Source organism: Vidua chalybeata, chromosome 8 (genome assembly GCF_026979565.1).
Source record: "Vidua chalybeata isolate OUT-0048 chromosome 8, bVidCha1 merged haplotype, whole genome shotgun sequence".
Lineage (NCBI taxonomy): Eukaryota > Metazoa > Chordata > Aves > Passeriformes > Viduidae > Vidua > Vidua chalybeata.
Window position 1 is genome coordinate 10,195,878 of NC_071537.1, and position 21,250 is coordinate 10,217,127.

At 44.8% G+C, this 21,250-nt stretch overlaps 1 protein-coding gene across 3 annotated transcripts in view; it reads right to left on the reverse strand.

The window, feature by feature from the left end:
- MXI1 (MAX interactor 1, dimerization protein) overlaps positions 1 to 21,250 on the reverse strand; it is a 55,774-nt gene that overhangs the window by 2,859 nt on the left and 31,665 nt on the right. For 2 of the 3 annotated variants that reach the window (XM_053949166.1, XM_053949168.1), the window contains exons 4-5: positions 1,552 to 1,666; positions 185 to 356 (exon numbers count right to left, since the gene is read on the reverse strand). In XM_053949166.1, the coding sequence (XP_053805141.1) occupies positions 185 to 356; positions 1,552 to 1,666 (287 nt within the window). Of the gene's footprint in view, positions 1 to 184; positions 357 to 1,551; positions 1,667 to 4,089; positions 4,329 to 21,250 lie in introns of those variants that run through there. The other variant, XM_053949167.1, reaches the window with a different exon arrangement.

Below are 21,250 nucleotides of genomic sequence, written 5' to 3' on the forward strand. Positions count from 1 at the left end.
TAGAACTCATGCAAAATACTAAACTCTCCCTATGTATGTGTGTGTATGTGCCTGTGTGTGAGCAGAATCAGCAACCTAAACACCAAAGGCCACGAGAAGGGGAGGCTGAGAGATGAGAAATGGATGAATCTCATTCTCTCACTTCAGAGTCCTGGCAGTTCCATGCTGGTTCAGCAACACCCACCTCGCTCCGAGTCCGAGTGATCCGAGGAAATGGTAGATCCAATGCTGTCCATTCGTATTCGCTCTATCTCCTGAGGACCCTGTAGCTGTTCCAGTCTTCTCTTTAGGAATCTTTGTTCTCGTTCCAGGTTCTCAAGCTGGTGTTGGCTTCTCCTCTCAGCCTCTTCAAGTTTCTGACATGATCAAATATAACTCAGTAATTGCTTTTATCCTTTTCTCCTTCCCTCCCACCTGCCTTGCTTAGACTTTCCCAGTCCCAGAAGGATTCAAGCTATAATTGCCCTGAACCAAGCTGCCTTGCAGTCTCCAAGCACAATGCCCTCTCCCCACATCTTTCCATCTCAGGTGCCGATAAATCATACCCATTAGTACACAGGGTCTCTGAGGACTGAGCCTCTCCAGGGGAAGCGCTGTGAATTGCAGCAGCCTGTGGGTCATTCTGCCCGGGATTGGACACCTGCATTACCGCCTCTGCCCACGTAGGGGCCTCAAACCCCCAAACCAATCCACTCCAGGGTTTCTTACGAGCTGCTCCAACATAAAAACGTGGCCCGGGAGTTCTGTGTTCCTTACTGCATGGTTTAGAAGGATTTCTCAGAAACAGTTTTCTATTCAGTGAGTGATTTACATAACCTACTACAGATTTCTTTGATCACAGCAGGGAAATCTACCAAGGCACTGTTCTTTGTTTCCTACGACAAGCACATTGCATAAGGAGGAGTCATTTCAGGTTAACTCTGTACCTTTGGCAGCACTTTTCCTCCCTCATCCCCCATTTTCCCTCTCTATATCCTGACCTGCAACGAAGTATTTCAGCCTCTCCCAGATACTGACAATGCTGCATTTTCTTTTCACGTCTCACTTTGCCAAAAGTGGAGTTGGAAGAGCACTGGGCTAGCTGGAAGGTTCACACATGGAACTCCAGCAAGCCAAACCTGTCTCACAGTCTTGTGGTTTGTGCTAATGCTTCAGCAGTGGAAACTCACTAGCACACCAGAAAAAAAGCTGCATTTCCCATCAAAATGCAGTCACTCAACAGTAGGTATGTTTTTCTTTAAAGAGATGCAGCTGTCAACAAAAATCACAATATGGAACAAGATCTTTGCTCTTCAGATCCATCATTTTTGTAGTTAAGGAGTTCATTATGGACTCTTCCAACAATAGGGCTTGTGGCAATGATTAATGGCTAACCAAGGGGGCAAGGCTTGCTTGCGCTCTTTATTTATTTATTTATTTAATTAATTAATTATTAACAGTGTCAAAACTCTGTTTCCTTCAACAGAGTTAGCTCTAGGCAGCAAGGATGAGCAATTGCATTGCACTTCCCAAGAGCCCACGCTGAAAGCAGCAGGGAAAGGCAGCTCTTACCTTGATATGTGCTTTGGCTTTGTTGAGCAGCCCAAGCGTGGTGTGCCGGGTGCAGTCTGGTCCGAGCGGTATCAGAACTTTTAAGCGTTCTAGACACAGGCGGAGGTGAGCTCGGCTGCAAGGGGAGAACAGGAGGATCAGAGCCATACTTTCTGAAAGGGAATGTCATTTCTTTCACTTCTGCCGCCCTACAAGGTGGTTTTCAGGCTTCCTTGTTTCTACACATCACAAAATTCCCCTCAGGTACCAGCACAGACTGCCACTGAACTATTTACACTTCAAACATCAGCTGCTCACCAATACTTTCATTATTGCTAACCTCTGACAGACACTGTTTATTTTCTTGCTCTCTGAACTGATAATCTGACCCATCTGGATGAACTTTGTGCAGGGACAAAGGCACACAGGAAAATGGTACAAGTATCTCATGGATTCCTCTGACCTATTTGCAGTCTGTTTTGCTAAGAAGAACTTTTGTGAAAGTAGTTTTGAGTGACTGGTACCCCCTGCATGCTTGTTTATTGCTAGCTCAGGGACATTTGCTATGAACTGACCTGAACACCTTCTTTTTGCATGAAATTAAGATCATCAATGAAAAAAAAAAGTCAATTCAAAACGCTGAAACAATCCCTGGTGGCAATTCAAGGAGCGAGAGGCATAGTAGTTCCCAAGAACTGCACTCTTACTCCTTCCTGGGCCCAGGTCTGAAATGCTGCTAGGGGTGCAAGGTCTGTGGGAATGAGAGAATCCAAGACCTTCCCCTGGGCAGACTTCTGACCTTGGCTCACATCTACAAAGACAGGCTCCAGCACAACAGCACTGCTGGTGATATGATCCATTTTCTGCAGAATATGGCAACACGTCCTGGGGTCCATGGTTCAGGCAGCAGTGGCAACACACATTGTCCTCAGCCTGCAGAGGAAAACTGTTCCCACTGTCTCCTCCTCTAGATCACATATGCAGGGATGAACAGCAGATTTATGGAAAACTATCGAGTGTGAGCTGCCTTTTCCCCCTCCCTCTCTCTTTCCCAGACATTAATGATTTATGTCCAAAGTTGTCATCCCAATCAATAACACAATGACATCAGCTTTACCATTCACATGCAAGAAACACCAGTGCAAAAGACTCCTGAAAGCCTATCCCAGCCCCTGCTCATGCACAAAGAAACTGAATCTTAGCCTGATCTATCTCAATGCAGGGGAAGAAAAAAAAGAAAAAAGAAAGAAAAAAAAAAAGCATGGACAGTTCATTTCCATTTGTTTTTCAAATGCACTATTGCACCCAGTTTGAAAGGGGTGGGGGAGAGGAGTCTGTAATCAGGCAATTATGTCAGTGACAAGCAAGGATGATTAAGGGTGGAAGGGTCAGGGGTTTTGCTGATGAACTGTCAGCACAGGGGAGTGTTCACTGGCCGTGCTGTAGCTGTGAGCTCCTCACAGTTTCTACCATAAATCTCTTTACGAAGGGTTCATCATTCTGTTTCAATAACAGTCACAGGGTTGCATATTACCAGCAAGAACCTTGAAGAAAGCATGTTTTCCATTAAACATTAACAAATACAGGCGTGGGGAAAGGGAAATCATAATCCAAAAATCAAACTGAAAGAACAGTAATCACATCAATCTCATCTCTTACTTCTCAAGTTGCTCTAGGGCAAACCCCACTGTCATTAAACCTATATGGTTGACATGGGGGGAGTTTTTTCTACCTGGAAGCCAGTTTCCAACACAGAGCTTGGTCAGGAGTGCACCCTCTACAGGTGTTTGCACTGTGTCCCATGATGACCAAAAGGGTAAGCAATGAAAAGGTATTGCTGGTTCACACTGGCACTACAGTTCGTGTCATCCCTCGGGAGACTGGACACTGACTTCTTGCACAGAAATGAAGAAGAGCAGGATCTTGTGGTCAAAGACCTTCTGGGATTTGAAACCAATTTTTGGATATGGCACAGACTTCCTGAATGGCCACACAGGCAAGTCACTGAGTCAGAGCTGTAAGAGCACAGCCATCAAGCTGCAGCACGGAGCACATGTGTTTCCTCACAGCACAAGTATCAGCTCCAGCCACACACTTCACCTACAGATCAGCTCAAATTCAAAACACAGATCGAGCAGAGCTCAGATCTGGGGGCTCCACCTAACAGCAGACATCAGCATCTGCTACAGGCAGGCACCACAGACCTGGAGGCAGCTCCCAGCCCATGGTGAAAATAGAATTATTTGTGTAACAGGAAAAAAAAGTTTGGGGAATCAACATCTAACCAGTGGCAAAGACATCACAGTCCACTCCCAAATGCAGAGAGAAATGGACAACACATCTACAGCCTGAGCTTTGGGCTGATTCTCAGCACTGTGTTTTACCAGGAAATGGGAAGGTGCTGCACCAGGAACTGCAATTCCTGGAACCAGTGATCAGCTTCAGATGGGAGCAAGCACTGGCTGGATTGCTGAGACAGCAATCAAAAGGGTGGCACTGATATGCCACGTCAAAAGCTGGGTTATGTGCAGACTGAACAACATCAACCCTGTTAAGCACCTGAAAGCAACAGGCAAAGGTTCAGCCATGTAATAAAACCCTGCACAGTTGAAAACCTCCCCGTTGTGCCTCAGGACTACAGTTGAGTGAAGAAGGTTACTGCTTGTCCCAGGCTCATGCAGACCATTTTCAGAGAAGCCACTCCTCCCCGTGGCTCTGCTGGCTGTTGGCCAAAGGCTGTGGCCTGCAGCAGGGGTGATGGCCTGTGCCAGCACAGCAGGCATCAGGAAGGGCCACCTGCCTGGGACATGAGTGTGGTATGAGCTGATAAGCTCACAAGGGCACATAGCATGGCTCGGGCTGCAAGCACACTGCAGGGGCAGGTGGTGTTGACTGAGCTAAGGCAGGTTTCAAAGAGGTTTGACCAAAGCCATTTCTTCTGTGCTGCCTCTGGATTTTCCTCCTGTTTCACACTCCAAGCTGAGCCACACTGGGATGGGACGGAGCAACCAAGCCTGCAAACTGTCCTGGCATGTGACCACGTTGCTTTCCTTTAGAGAGAGCCAACTAAACAACTTCCCCAGCTGTTACCCCTCTGCTGCTTCCTTACCTTTTTATTTTTAAAATCTAACCCAATCACAGTTCCTGACCTCTCATAACTTCCAACAGCCCCAGTAGACCATGATGGGTTCTTAAACCACAGAGCACACACTGCAGGTCTGACAGACTGATGGGTACATCAGAAATAAAACTCTAGAGCCCCGGGAGGAGATGGAGTCACTGCTCACTGAACTAGATGTTGCACAGAGGGCTATGGTCTAGCTGACAAAATGGTGATCGGTCAAAGGTTGAACTTGATGGTCTTGAAAGTCTTTTCCAACCTAAATGATTTTGTAATTCTTTGAGAGCCATCACAGAAGACTTAGCTAAAAGACCATTTCAGAGAGCAAGCAATTGCAAAGCCATTAATCTTTCTTATCAAGTCCTGGAGCTGCCCCAGGGCAGCTGTAATTCCACAGGTCATGCCATGATGCCAGTGTCTTTTCCTCTTGTTTACCTGGACTCTGTTGCAACGTGGCTTTGACAATGCTGCAGGCTCTTGTTTTCAATGAAAATACCAGCATTGTGCAGCCTCCAGACAGAGCCAGACGGCTTTCCATGTAAACCACTGGATTATGCCAATATTTGACGCATCTGCCAGTATCTAGAAAAACAAGTCTAAAAGCCCATATTGTTATATAACAGAGAAACAAGGCAGGCTTGGTGCAAAGGACTGCTGCCTCTCGCTCTCTTGATCCTGAGGAAGACAGAGGATGACAGAAGGAGAATTCCAGATTCAGCAGAGGCTGAAGCTTTTGCATGCTAGCTGCAGGGGAGACAGGAAAAGCTGGAGCCCTTCCTTCTGCTAAAGTGGGAAAAAATCAGGCTCTCACAGCAACATCCTGAGCACATTGTAGATGCTTGATGTGTTGAAAGAGAAACCTGTGAAGGATTTGAAAGAAGGGGGCTCTCCACTTTCCCAAGGGATGAGCCTGGTTCCCTCTTCCTGCTCAGCTTGATGAGAGGGAAAACTCCTGTTTGAGATTCCCATACTGGGGGGCGCATTGGGATGACCAAAAAAGGAGGAAAACACCTGAGAGGTTTCAGAAACCCAGAGCCAAACAGAAGCCCTGCCCCTAAGAGCTGAGGATCACCCTTTATCTTGTGTCACCTGGCCACTCTGGCTAGGACAGAGCCCCTCTGTTGCTTGTGCTTCCTCCTCTGGGGCCAAGAGAGACTAGAAGCAAGTTTCTCTGGGATGTGGAGGGCAAGCAGGGCAAGGATGCCCTCTCTTCTCTGCCAGGAGCTGCAATGGGCCAGGAGACTGAAGCAGAAGGAGGATGAAAAAGCCCAGCAGTCCCACAGCCCTTCCAGCAGATCCATAAGCTGTAGAAGGCTGCACGTGGAGGAAGGGAATACTGGCCCTTGAAATGGCAGCCCCAGTGCTGCTCACTGGGCACCTGCTGTTCTCCCTGCTTTCCCTTTGTGACTGTGCAGTTTGGATTATCTGACTGTATCTGGATTATCTACTTCTACCCTCCAGCTCCCCTCCAAGGTCCTCTGTCCTGAGCCTGTATCAGAGGAGAGCCTGGCTCTTGCTCTGTGCAGCCCCCGCCTTGCACTTGGCTCTGGCTCTGGCTGCAGAGGGCTGTAATTTCACAGCCTGCTCTCCTCTCCTCCCCAGCTTCCAATGACATCACCCACTCTGATTATATAAAGCACAGGGAGGAAGCCTTTATTTGTGCGTGCTTTTTGCTCACAGCTTCAGCTGTCTCAGTGTACAACACACATGCAAATCCCACTGCAGGAACTGGGCTCTCTTTTGCCTGAATCAAAACTGCACTGCAGAAAAAGGTGCGAGTGCAAAAAAAGGTCTCTGTTTCCTTCCCCCACACCTCTAAATACATTTTTCAGGAGTTTGGGTAGGAATCAACCTAGCACAACACTCTACACCATAGCAAGCTAGGCACAAAGCCACCAGCTTCCTCCCTGCCTGGGAAGTCCCCAGAGAGCTGAGGGACCTGTGCTGGCAGCTCCAAGCTCTGTGTCTTCTGGTCACAAAGTGGCTACACAGGGGCTGGAAACTTAACCCTCTAACAATGCCCGATGGGTCCCTGCAAGGGCCAGCCCAGGGCTGTAAAGCCACTGGCAGTTTCCCTTCCTGGGCCCTGTGTGCTCAGCCAAGCCCCTGTGCAGCGCCTGACAAGGGGTGCCTCCCACTGCCTGCTCCATCCTCCTCTGGTCAATGCTGCAGAAACAAGCCATCCCTGAATGTTAACATTGCCAGAGAGACAGCAGCTTCTTTGCCAGAAGTGGTTTGGGATTTGTGCAGTGTTCTTGCCAACTTCCACCATAAGCAGAAGTGATGGAAACTGGGAAAAGAAACTTTCTCTGCTGAGGAGTCAGGGAACTGTGCGCACACTTAGCTCTGGAGCAGCAGGTTTACCAGACTCAGCAGTATCTCCCTGTCAGACACTGCTGAGAGACTTTGCTGAATCAAGGCCTGAGCATCTGCAAAACACACACACACACACACACACACACACACACACACACACACACACAAACTCTCTTCCCATCTTTAAAAGATCAAGCCTCCCTCCCAGCAGGAAATTACCAACTCGCCTCCAGCAGTTCAAAATGCTGAATTCTTAATTTTGTATGTTGAAAGAAGGGAGCATCAGAGGGAAAAGAAAAGAATTTCCCAGATATTTTTGTACTTATGCCTCCAGGTCTATAGGGCTTGAATTCAACAGTGGATTTAAGCATGTGCTCAACATTAGGAATATGCTCAAGTTCCACTGAGGCTAAATCAGACACTTGATCTTTTTGAGATGTTAAAAAAATAGAACCAAACCCAAAGAAGCACCAAAAGAACCAGAAGAAGGAGGACCCTAACATGGAGAAGGACATTATCATATGTCTCCCCTTCCCTCAAAGCCTTTTCAAAGTCGAAACTAATTTAACCCTGAAATTAGAAACCATCAACTTTGTTTGGATTTCAGAGCCTAACAGATTGTCTAAGAAATTCAGGAGGGATCACTGGTTAAAGAAAGCAATTCCTGAAGAAACACATGTGACCCCACATCAATAATTCACTGTACGAGAATGATTTTGAGATAGAAGTAATGAACAACACATGCAAAAACCACAAGGCAGGGAAAGTACGCTTTCCTTCTAAAAGCAATTCACAGGTCAGAGGATGCTTATCTCCAACAGCCATCGAACGACTTGATGTTTTTTCCTTACTCTTGTCCCTGACCCCCAGCCCAGCCCTCTCAGCGAGGTATCTGCTCCCTGCTTTACCAAGCACTTGTCTCCAGCGAGCAAAGAGGTTTTTCCAAGCACCTGGCTGCGGGCTGGAGGAGGCAGGAGCAGGCTGAGCCCCGCGGTCCGTGCTGCAGCGCGTTATGCAACTGCTGCGAGCCCTCTGGCCACGCAGTAACGCTGCGGTGGCACCCGGCCAGCCTGCAATACACACACTCACACCCGCTCCCCCCGATTCCACGGATACATGTCTCAGAAGGAAATCTGACTCACAGATGCACAGCTAAAAGTTAATATTCTCCACCTGAGCTGTGAAATCATTCACAACAAGCTTTGCTTTTGGATTTTTAAATCAGGTCTCTCCTCATGATCCTTTTTGTGCGTTTGCTCCCAGTTGGAAGAGGATACTTGCTCATCTGACCCTGTTTCCAGTCAATTTCTACCGATGGCTCCCTGACACGTAGGAGTATTTTTATTCCAAAAGCTAATAAAAACTGCCATGAAAATTAACTGAAAAAAATCCTTCATGTTTTTAAATTTTTACATGTAAAGATCTACCATTTAAAATAAACCAAGAAATGAAAACTTAAGACTGACAATAAAAAGACCTGACAACATAGTATAAATTAGGAATTTAAAGGAACAAAAAAATTCTACAAGCAACATTTTCAACCTTATCTTAACCATGACAGGTCTGTCTGCAGAAGTTAGAGATGAACATGAACCCAACTGTATTCTCAAATCAAGGGCAAAGGAAAAACAAACTACAAATGATGAGATCTATGACCTAACAATGGTAAGAGCAATAATAGAAATAAAAAACCCCAACCCCAAGGCAATGCAGTTTTTCAAAGTCACACAAATCAATGTACCTCTGCCTGGTGACAAGCCATGTATCAGGCAGATAAGGGGTGGCACAGTGCATAAGAAAGCAGAGTCGTGATTCAAGGCCATAAGTGGAAACAAAATACAAACAGCAATGTACTGATGTACTCCACAACTGCGGCGTTTTGTCCAAAGGCCACCTCAGAGACAAAACCAAAACCAGGTACCCTGGGAAAGGGAGCATCTTACCAAGCAACTGAAATACTGAGGCAAAAATGGTCGATTTTGGGGCACATACATCCTTCTCCCCATCTGCAACAGAAGCTGCAAGCCTTAAGGTAAGCATAAAGCAAGGGTTTTACCTGAAAGTGTACTGCCCACACTCTCCACTGTACACTTTGGAAGCATCTATGCTACAAACTCTGACTGTCCCTGAGCCCTGTGTGGCCTTGCACTGCAGCGTGAGTGTATGGCCAGCTTATACAGAAATTACTTCTACCCCCAACTCTTCTAGATGGGAACACTCATCACTGATGTCAGCTTTGGAAGAGTTTCAGGTTCTTGGCAAACAGAAGCTGCAAGACCAACAAACCTTGTGCCAAGTGATGTCTTGCCACCAGTGGTCTATTCCAACATGGATCCTTCTAGCCTACTACTGCAGTCTGGATAAAGACATGCTCTCTCCACCTCCCTCTGCATTACACAGCTGTCAAAGTCTCTGCATTTCCTGGGATCCTTCCAGGTATAAAACTGAATATTGTTGAGAGGGCTCTCCTGATTATGTTATGATTTCGAAGGCAAATCAAGGTTTTCAAAAAGGGATGGAGAGAGGGGAAATCAGGCAGCCTCCGATCCTTAGGTGAAATATGGGGGATCTGGCTGAAAGATTTGGATTTCCTGCAGGTGTCTCCTGGGCTGCAGCATGGAGTGGTAACTGACAGTCTTGGCTGTATCTCCCAGTGGCTGATCAGTCTGTTCACACTATGCAGATGTTAAGTGCAAATCACAGATGTTCAGTGAGTGCAAGGGTTGGCCTACATACACTTTGAGTTACGTGGACACGTGAGAGAGCATCCACTTCCAGCATTCAAAGCCACAGCACTGCAGACAGCTGTGAGCAGGACACTTCTGAAAACTTGGGAGCCCCACCCGCATCTCAGCACTTCAGGGAGTAGGATTGTTCTCATCTCACACTGAGCCTCTATTTACCTTCCTTTTCACTCTCTTCTCTGACAGTACTATTTGCTCTGTTGTGCTATCACTAGCTGCCATCCTTCAGCCTGTCCAGGCTTTGTTTCTGTCCTCCTCTCCAACTGTCTCCTGGATTGGAAACTCCTTGGAACACATATATAGTTGTCAAATGCACATTGAAACAGGTTCCTGTATCTGCACTCAAAATTCCTAACTCAATCAGATCCCAAATAATTATACTAAAAGCAAAACTATGATTCTGAAGCTGAAGTGATATATCTAGGACTAATTTTATTCACAGCATAACGTCTGGGCCTTTGGGTCCTATTTGTTGCACATCTTGAGGTTTTCTGCTTTGAACTATAGGGCAGAAGCTTCATTTAAATGAATAAAACAAAAAAAGAGAAACTACCTGTAATTGCATGACTTCCAAAACTAGAAAAGGCAATGTCAAAAACTTTTGAATAGTGATGCTCACAGTAATAAAAATTATGCCATTTTGGAAGGTGCCACCTCCAGAATGAACTCACAGTTGCTCAGTAACACAACTGCTCATCCCTTCATAACCCCTTTGATCTTCAGAGGCACCGATGAGACAGGACTGCTTCAACTCAGTAGAAAAAGATCAAATGCAGTAACCTGGGTTTCACAATGAGAAGGTGATGAGAGCAGCATACGTGGCCATCTGCCCAGCAGAGGAATGGAATCAATCAATGCCTGGCATTTCTCTCACCCCTTCATCTTCATACAGATGTAAGACTGACCTCAGTGCCCGTCCGCCACTTTCTCTTCCCAACTCCCAGCTCCTCTATGTCATTAGAGGAGAAATGACAAGAAATTGCAAGAAATTTGGATTATTATTAAGAGATGTCAAATAGCAACAGATGCTCTGGAGCAGATTTCCCCCTAAATTTATATATTGAGGATCTCCTATTATCGATCTTGGACATCAGTCAGAAAGTATTTTAATCCCTGGTGAATATAATTAATTCTATTTTAGTGTAGCACAAAAGACAGTGTTACCAGCTAAACCCCTTTTAGGCTGAGCTGTGCTCACAACAACATGCTAAACCCAACAGCCACCACAGGCCACAAATGCTCGGCACCACATTCTCCTTCTGACTCAAAAACACAGCCCAGGTGCCACTGGTATGGCCGCATGTAGGTAAAGATCATTTGCCACCAACTTTTCCATGTGCTGCCAAGCATGCAGGTATTGCAATTTCCTACCCTGGCCAGAAGATATAATCTTATAATCCTGCATTTGACTATCAGGGAACATGCAAAGAAAGCTGTAAACACCAACATACAACCCAGGCTGGTTAATTATAAAGCCCAGTCTAATAAAAACTCTATCTTTGTTAAAAGGTGGTTAAAAATAGACCTGCTCTTTAAATAGCCAGCGGTGTCCTGTGCCCTGGTTCTCACTAATACCATTGTAATTATCCTTCTAGGGATACACAGTGTGCTCACAGCCGCCAAGTCAGCGCAGAGTCCTCCTGCATGCTGCCAACATGCCTGCAAAGCAGCTGTGCCATTCATCAGAAACCTGCCTCCTTGCAGAGGAGGCACTAACCTGCTTTGCTGCAATCTACGGATTTTCAGCTTTACTGCTAGAATTAGGTCACCGGCAAAGATAGCCAAGATTTTCCAAACTCTCCACCTATTCTTGATTATTCTGTTCAGAGGTTTCCTGGCTAAGCACAATGCCTTTGAAATGAAGAGGTATTTGGACTCCTGCAAGGCTTCTGCAGTCAGACACTGAGAAGCAGGGATGCTCTCACTCCATAATCCTTAATGGCCTCTAAAACTGCCAGGCAATGGGAAAGTTCTCCAGCTCAGATCTACTGTCATCAGGTCCTTCCAGCCTCTCCAGAAGAAATCAAAGATGGTGCACACCAGAAAACAGACAAATTAGCAAGGATCTGCAGGGACCCTTGAAGACCCATGCCTACACTTGAGCCTGGCAGAACCCAAGGCAGCAGACAGCTCCCCAGCAGGCAGCTGGAGAGTAGCCAGGGACTGGTATGCTGCCTACAGCAGAAAAGCTCCCCCTGGTCATAGCAGGGTGTCATAGCAGTAGAAGCACACACAGTACCTCAAAGCCTCTGCTTCTTTACAATGCTACTGAAAGAGATCTTGGACTTTGATGCCTTCCAAATACAGACAGGTTTTAAACTTGTACTTTCATCAACCAGCTGAAATAAGCAAGCATTTGCTTCATAAGACAGACATTTGTACATCATTCAAAGAGTAAAGAATGCTATTAACTTGTTATTTGGGAAAACGTATTTCCTGTTTTTAAAATAATGAGTGGGAAATTTGTCAATATCAAGAAAAATTCTGATCTGGTACTAGAAGTTATTTTTGTCATTAACATAATTTTTAAAATTACACAGGCAAGTTATAGCCACTAAGAACTTTTCCATCACATACATCTATTTTCTGAAGCTTACCTCATGGAAGAAAATTCCTAATGAAAGTATATTCTAAGAATGTGACCATTTGACATACTTGTTTACACAAAACCTTTTATGCCAGAAGGAAAGCATGTGCTCTTCATCTAATATCTCTTCACACTGTCAGAAATATTTAAGGAGTCATCAAATATCTACTGTACCTTTCAGGTATAGAGGGCATACATCTGGAACAAGGGAAGCAGTGCATGTAATTTCACCTTGTAAAATTATTTTAAATTTAACCTCAAACTTCCCAGGGAAAATAAATTACCAGCCAAGGTCATTCTTTGATGTATGTTTTGAAAAAAAGCAGTAGGAAGGAGAACTTAAAAGATCCTAGCAGTACTTTTCTTACTGGGTAAGGATTTCTGCACAGAAAAACCAACAATACTGTATTTCAAGAGGCTAGGAGTTGGCTAACAGTAAGTGACAAATGGTTTTAACTCAAGTTACTCAAGAGGGGAGTATGAACAGAGCATAACTCCCAGCACACTGACAGTAGGTGAGCCATGTCCTGAACTCACACATACAGAGGTACCAGGAAAAAAGCGTTTTTGAAAGGAAGCACCAGAGAATGTGAAAACACACCTTGCCTGCTTAGCTGGTGTGATGTGCTAATACAAACTCTTTCTCAATACAGTTCTTCCAAAGAGCAGCCAAGTTGATTGCCTAGAAAATGAAAACAATATAAACTTCAGGGGGAAAGAACAACACAAACCCCCTGCCTTGCCCTTTCCCCTTTAACCGGGCACCTTCCTCATATTTTCTTTCTCTTCTGTAGGGGTGTGTGAAGGCCAGGAAATGTAAGATGGCTAAAACAAGAAAAAAGCATGGAGCTGGCTGCATGGAAACAACTTCCCTGGGCTGGAAGCAAGACAAAATGTATCTGTAAGACATGCAAATTGCTCCATTTGCTTCAGCTCAACTACAAAACTTCTAGTGCTTTCAACAGGGCTCAAAAATCATTATATTAAGCACAGGATGCTCTACCTAGTGAACTTTTGATCAGCTGGAGAAGACCATTATGACCCCTGTCTGGGTCTTCAATGCCACAAATGGATACAAATTTGATTCCCCAAACCAAGAACAGCTGTAGTTGAGTAAACTAACATTTGTAGGAAGATTAGCTGCCTTACGCTTGCTGACCCTGTATTTTCCCAGCAGGAGAAGGGTTAGGACCCCACTTGGAACAAACCAGACACTGAAAGGTTCATGGCTTGTTTTGGAAAGAAAATTTATTTAAAAAGACAAAGAAAAAGACAGAGAAGCTGGAACACCTACTCCTCTAGTTTGGTGGAAACTGGTTTCCATTTGCTCTGCTATCAGAGCAGTATTGAGAAAATAACCACATGACCTTACAGAAATACCTGCAGCAGCACCACTATAATCACAATCACACCCTCCTTCCTTGCTTTTTTGTAGTGCTTATGTCACTCTCAGGGCCTCATAAACTTAGGCAAGATTCACTATTGCTTCACCAATCAGATATTTTATTTTCTATGTTGCATCCCATCCTGGGATGACTCCTTGTTGGTTTCAAAAAACACTACTGTTAAAAAATCATAGCTAAAAACCAATAAAAAGGTCATTTTCTCCAAACACAATTCACCTAGAGAGAGCCTGTGGTGGGTTTCCTCAGCATGAGAGCCAAACTACAAACCAGAAGGACGAACTTTTTGAATATCCTAGTGCTGTGCTAGTCAGGAGCTGGCAGAGCTTGCAGGCACTTTCAGGAAGGGCAAAGTAGCAAACTGGAGATGACATTTCCACAAGGAGGAAAGGGTTATGCAGCAGGCAAGAAGACCTTTAAGTGAGAATCAGACCTGTCCACAGACAGCTTGCATGACCCCAGGTAAATCCTTTAGGAACTGAAGTACTCACCACTCATCCACAAAATGGAGCTAATCCTAATTCCTACACGCAGTACTGCACAGCTATAGCTACTCTTGGTTTTCAGGTGCTCATGTAGCTCAGCAATGACAATGGTGGGAAGAGCCGAGAGACCAGGATGCTCTGGGAAGCCAATTCATCCAGCTTTCTCTGGTAGTTAATAAGGCTCAGAGTACAATATGGCCACATTTCCCAAAATGGATCAGTAATTCCTCACTACTCCATATATGCAACAAAAATCTATCTGAGGTCTTCTGTTATCTCTGTCCCAAGCAATTCTAAAGATGGAATTTCAAAGGAGTTTAGTCATAATCAGGAAGACAAGATGAAGGCTGTATTGTTGACACTGCAATCACAGAATCATAAAACTTTTTACTTTAAAACTTTTAGTTTCTGATGCCCTACTGTTAATCCCATTATGGTTTAGGCCCCATAAAAATATACACCATAGCTGCTCAGACATCACACTATTTTAAAAAACAAACACCTATATAGGATGCTTCCTCTTCTTTCTGTTTTTTAAATACAAGGGTTACACTGGTTCATTGGTTTTATGTGGGGGATAGGAAACACTAAACTCTAGGTGCTGGGTTGCCCCAAGTACCACCAGAATTGCAGGGAAGATTAAAAGAGTTGGCAAGATTAATCATATTTTTCACTTTAAATAACAGAACAATTAAAAAAAAGAGCTCCTTTTAAATGAAAAAAAAAATTCTTTAAGCACCTTGTGCAATTTGCTTTCCCTGGATGGCTCATGGGAGTCCCCTGCTTGTGTACCACAGCTTTCCATTCTGACAGCTTCTGAGCACTTCCAGTGTGCCCATCACACAGTACAAACCCCTTCCCATTCTGCTCTTTCCCCACCACATGTACTCTTTGCAGAAATCACCACAACACACAACTCAGAGAAACTCCAAGAGACACTCATGACTCCAGAGAGCCTTCACGTGTTTTCCTGAAGTATATGACACTAGATATAAGATTTCACTTCTCCTCTCCTTTTGCAATCCCTTCACTGAAATATATCCAAGATGTGCTTTTTCCAGTGAATACCAAGCCTGTAAGCTGCTTCTCCAAGCCAAGAAAAGTTTAAAAGAGGTCACACCACAGCGAACAGGCTCTGCACATTTCCTAAGAGGGTCCTATTACATAGATTATCCATGGGAGATGAAGTGTTCCCATCCAGTTTCCCACTTTCTTTGGCACCAAAGTTGCTCTTTGGGTTAGGTGAAGTGGGAAACGCATGCATTGGAAAATGAAAAGAGCCATGTATTTTGTTCCCCACATTTGCCTGTCTCAGCCAGAACTCCTCAGCATACTTTGATGGTCTAACAGAGCGGTTCTTGCTAGGGAAGTTGACTGCTATATTCAGCATTTGGGACTCCTCACACTCACAGAGGCACTCAGCTTTGTATGGCTTTTTTTCTTTCCCTGAACAATGCTGAAATAATTTTCTTCTTAGTCAGATGTTAGACAAAACTTTCTAGCAGTAACCACAGTTAATCAGGGCAATAGGCTGCACTGTTTCCCTATGCAATCCTGCTGTCAAATGCTTTTAAGGTCATGCTAGATTGGCACCTGCCAGAAAAAGCTTTACATGGAGCTTATCCTGCCTTGGGATGAGGGCACCAAATGAGTGCTGCAGGCTCCTCTCAGCCCCATCTCTGACAGCTTCAGAAAACTTCAGAAACCACAGAAATCTGGAGAACACAATTTCTTGCTCTCCTTTAGATACAGAGCCTGACCCAGCTGCAGGGGCAGCATGCTGAGTCTCCAGAAACCTCTCTGAGGTTTGACCTAGGTGACAGAGCAGAAGATCTGCTCCAGAGTGGCAGCTGCAGCTGGCAAAGGGCATTAACGCCATGTGTGTAGGAGCAAACAAGCAAAGTAAAAGGGAGGATATTGGGCATCTGCAAGGCACTGTTTCCATTAGCAGAATGAGGCAGCTCCCTGCTGTGCACATTGGCAAGGAAAGACCAGGAGCAAAGCAAATAACAGGAGGGACTGCAGGGAAGAGGAACCCCCCACCCAAACTGCTGAAACTGGCTGCACCCCAGCAAGCTCTGCAGTTACACAGCTGCAAACTTGGAAAAGGGCAGACAGCTCTGAGGAGCTGTTTCTCTATGAGAAACACTGGAAACAAACAGAGATCAAAGGGAAACACCAAGCTGTATACACAGCTGGGGCTGTCTTCCCCAGTTAAAAGGAGAAGGGCACGTAGCTTTTAACTGCAAGCTCTCTGTGTGCGCTCGCACGTAAGCGTGCATCTGGGCAAACGCGCCAACTCGCCCCACGCTCGGCCTCCTGGCATTACCGGAGTGTAGCTAATGAATGGTATGTTCCAAGCTGTATGGAAGATTCCCACACAGATGGGCAAAACCTGACTGGGCAACCCACAACTCAACCCCCCCCCAGGGAACAAGGGCAAAGAGGTGGAAATAAAAGACATGGGAGATACAAAGCAACCTCTGTTTTAGCCTCTGATTTCTACAATAAACCTGCTGCACTGCCCCTCCTTTTAGAATTACTAATTTGAATGATTTCATTGAGTTTCCAGAATGAGCAGAACAATTCCCATCTAAGGGCTGGGCTTTGACCATGTGGAACTAGAATTAATTACCCAACTTTTCAGCAGGTTGTGTCTTTAAGTAGTCCTGTAAAGTCTCTCCTGAGAGGAAAATATGGAGGACACATTGCCCAGAACTTCCTGGGAGAGCCAAAACAATCCCTCCTGCAAAATCCAGCTCTGAGAGAAAGAGGAGATTAACACATTGTAGTTGCACATGGAAATGCTGGTAGTTTCCTGCTGTCAGGTCCTGGAACACTCTTGGTTGACCAGGCTCTTCTTCAAGGCTATTGACAGCCACAGTGGGCTCCTCAGGGCTGACCTCACCTTTAAACCTTCCTGTTCTGTTCCTTTTCTTTCCTGGGATGCTCACAGGGAGATCTTCCTGCACACAAACATGCAGCAAAATCAAATCTGGCATCAACTACCTTTCCATATATCCCTCCTGATGGCTGTATGGCTTTGCCAGACTTCACCCATGTGGAAGGGTCCTTACCCTTTTACTATAAACACACCCACTTAATCACAAGAAGAGCAGTGTCTATCAAAATGCCCTCCTTTTGTTTTTGCATTATGCACTGTCCTGAAGAGTAAGGAACCCTTGGCACTGCTCCCCAAATGACTCAGCATAACTACAGCACTGTAGAGACAACCAGAGAGGAGCAACAACTGCCCAAGTGAAGGAGCAAGTATTCACTCGAGAGCCATTAAGAGCTCTGCTTCTAAATGATTCAGATGCTTTTAGATATTCCACCCTGGCTCAGCCACCAGACAACTCAGAGATAGCAGCCTGCACTTGACTTTGCAAGCATGACTAAATTTTGTGCAGCTGCTTACTACGTACCATGATACAAACCACACCCTTACCATGGGAACTGCTATCAGTCTGGACCATGTGTGAGCCCCTGATACCATGCACTGAGTCTGCTTCTATAAAAATAACGCTGCATTTCAAACTCATGTCCTGTTTCCAGTGGTGGCTTCATGAATAAGCTTTCCTGTACCAATCCTCCTTCTTTCCCTCAGCCCTCCTGTGCAGAAACCCTTGTACAGTTACAAGATCATTCTGTAACTGCTACATCCCCTTTCCTGCCTCACCTTTTGTGAGCTGAACATGCTCATTTGCAAAATCTCCCATTCACAGCAATCTCTTCTTCATCCTGAGCCTTATAAGTACTGAACTCCCAGGCAAAAAAAAAAAAAAAAAAAAAAAAAAAAAAAAAAAAAAAAGAGAGAGAGAGAAAAGCATCCATGCTTTGCAAAAGCTTTTCATTTTTCCCCTAAATAAGTCATGTTGCTTTATGAATGTACTCTCAAAGGTAAATAATTAACAGGCAAGAGGGACAGAAAATCTTATTACATGGCTAATGGGAAGTGATGCTCAGGCAGCAGTGTACCCATAAAGTATAGCTTCAAAAGACAGCCCCTAGGCCTTCTTATTGGAACATTGGGCTGAAAACCTGACTCATGCAGGGATTCCTCTGCATTCCTCCAGACTCAGACAAATCCAAAATCTTTATCTGAGATTCAGCCTGCATCTAACAGACTCAAGTCTGTTTCACCTCTGAAAATCAGGATACTCTTAATTTTGCACAGGCACTATAAGGAACAACCACAATGATCACTAGGCAGAGATAATCTGTATTTCCACACAAATTCAAACTCTCAAGGACAGAAGGAAAATTGGTAGATTACACCATCTACTGCTATGTTCTGCCATGCCCCTGACGTAGCCCTGTCCATGTTATACACTTGTTTCATGTGAGGAAAATTCCTGACCCTTGGTTTCACATTGCTTATTTAATTGTTTATGGTTTTCTCATGCACTTTTTGGGAGGAAATCTGTGAGGTCTGTTTGCCCACAGTTATGCAAACTACTCAGGGTGACCAGCACCATTTGCAGCCAGGCAAGAACCACAGCAATCACAAGATGAAGAAACCCTTCTCTCCTTTCCCAGGCAAGGTTGTGAACACCTGTCACACACTAGCATTTACCATCGCAGCACCCAAAACTAGGAGTTAGACCATACTGCTGCCTCCCAGAGCAGCAAATGTGCCTACACTTTGTGTCCATCTTCTCTTTCCTTATGGGAGAAGGTGTCAAGCAGCACCTCCTGGCCGTGGCCAGCACTGAGGGGACAGAAGGAGTGAGCATGAAGTTTTGAAGGAAGGTGGGATAGGGGAAATTTGTGTGAAGGAGAGAAAAGGCAAGCAACCAGCCAGAGATGTGGATTAATGAAGCAAAGGACTGGGTCAATGCAACTTTGTCCCTGCTCCTTTTCTTCATCCAGGCACCAGCTCTGTGCATGTTTCTGCTTCTCACCTGGCAGAGGTCACACCAGGAGATACCTGGGGGCATCCCACTCTTCCCATCTTCCTTTGCAATACAAGGTTAGAGGTTATCAAAGCTGTCATACTTCGGTAAAAATGGGCCACATACAGAAAAGAGAACAAGAGCATGCTTCCTTTTCTATCCCACTTCCTTTGGTTATTACAAGTCTGCATGGGCTACATTATTACATGTACCAGATGTAGATCAACACATACAACTCCAACTTCTGCCCCAAGAGTACAAGGTCCTGAAAATTGTTGTTAACAGGTGATCTGTCTCAAAATTATGTTCCTATTACCTCATCTTCCCTACAGCAGAAACTCCCAACTGGCTTTTTGCTAGCAATGCTTTCAGGCCCACGAGCAATGTAAGTCACTTGAACAAGAAAAGTTGTTACATCAGGACTGCTGGCTCTCAGCACCTCAAAAAGCACCCTGGGAAAAAAATAGCAAGCCTGCAAAGTCTCCAGAGATCCATTTAGGAGAGAGATGGTAAGTACAGAGCCATGACATGACTGAAAAAGGAGCCAGGAAAGCTGAATGCTTGACCTCCTACTTGGGACCAGAGATCCAAGCTCACTGATTAGAGAGGGCATTTGCCCAGTCTTCATAATTTTTTGAGGACAAACATAAATATACAGAACTGGAGAGGGTTCAGCCTGAAAGAAAACTATGGCAATGCAACCATATGCAAATGCACCAAGTGCAAATCTGAGGATGCAAGTTTGGGAAGAGTTTCAGGAACCACAGCTGGCAATGATGCACTCCAAATCAGACTGGTGACCTCTTATTTGGTGCAGAGACCTGACTGCAGAGAATGTTTCTTTCGAAGATGGGGGTTTCCTCTCAAGTCTCCCTTCTGAGAGGCAGGACGATGAAAGGATTCTCAGCATCAGACCATTATGACAAGGCCAAGCAGATTGTGCTGACAGTTCTTTCTACACCATGGGAGAAAAACACATCAGAAAGTGCCCCAAACACATCTTAATTAAGAAGGGCTTTGTGATAAATATGTTTCTGAAAAATGGCTTATAACAGTGATTTTATTGTGTAACATTGTTGAAACAAAAACATTTTTCTTTGTGACAGTTCATCCAAAATAGTAGTATTGTTCTTTTTCCTCTTCTTTCTCCAAGAGCTATTGGATTCCTAAGGGAGGTGCAGAGATCTGGGAGCAGAAAGGATGATAGGCATGCATACATTCTTCACTGCATCTCTTTGAATAAAAAATAAATCATATTGAAACTAGAAATTCCTATATGAGCAGTACTAAAGGACTTTAAGTGAAATGTGGATCATTTTGTTTCCTTCAAATCTTGGCATGGAGACTAACTGTCCCTTTGCAGCAGCTGTACTCAGAGTTCAGAATGTTCAGAAACCCAGCCAGTGTGAAACAAAGCCTTTGCAGACTTTCAGTTGTAACTGAATCAAAATGCTGCTTCTGCCCAAAGAGGCACTTTGCATGAGCAAGTGTGGTGGTCATCCTTCCCCAGTGTTACACCAGTGACTGGCGAGTTCTCAGAGCAATGCAAAGAAACAGCAAAAGGCAGGCTGACACTAAATAATGCTGGCTGAGCCTGAATGTACCCAGAAAGAACAGCTCTCTGATAGCTTTACTCCAAAAACCACCAGCTTCACCCTCTCCAGGTTAAGCAAAAACAGGAACAGCAGTATAATAAGTTATCCAGATCTCCTAAAACAGAGAAACATGCTGCAGCTCTGTTGAAAATTGTTAGTCCCAGCTGAAAACAGAGGCATCTGTCATCCAAACAACAGAGCTGAAGACAGCTAACTACCTCCAGCTCTTGTTCCACACTGGCCTTGGAGACAGGAGAGTTTAGCTACAGTTCCCACAAGGAGCAAGTTGGATCAGTGCATGCTATGACCTTTGGATGTGTCAAAGAAAGATGCATGCTCAGCTGTGTTGGATATGGTTTGACTGCTGCAAGGAACATCACAGGTTCCAAGTTTTATTAATGAGGAAAACAATATGTACTGTCAACGTTTGCTACATGAAGTTAGCATGAAAACAAAGCCCACTCCAGAGAACAAATGAAATTTACTGGATTTGTTTCTTGTTCCAGCTCTCCTGATAAATAGCACTGAACTCAACACCACATTGATTAGTTGGTTCAAGACAAACACTGATCAG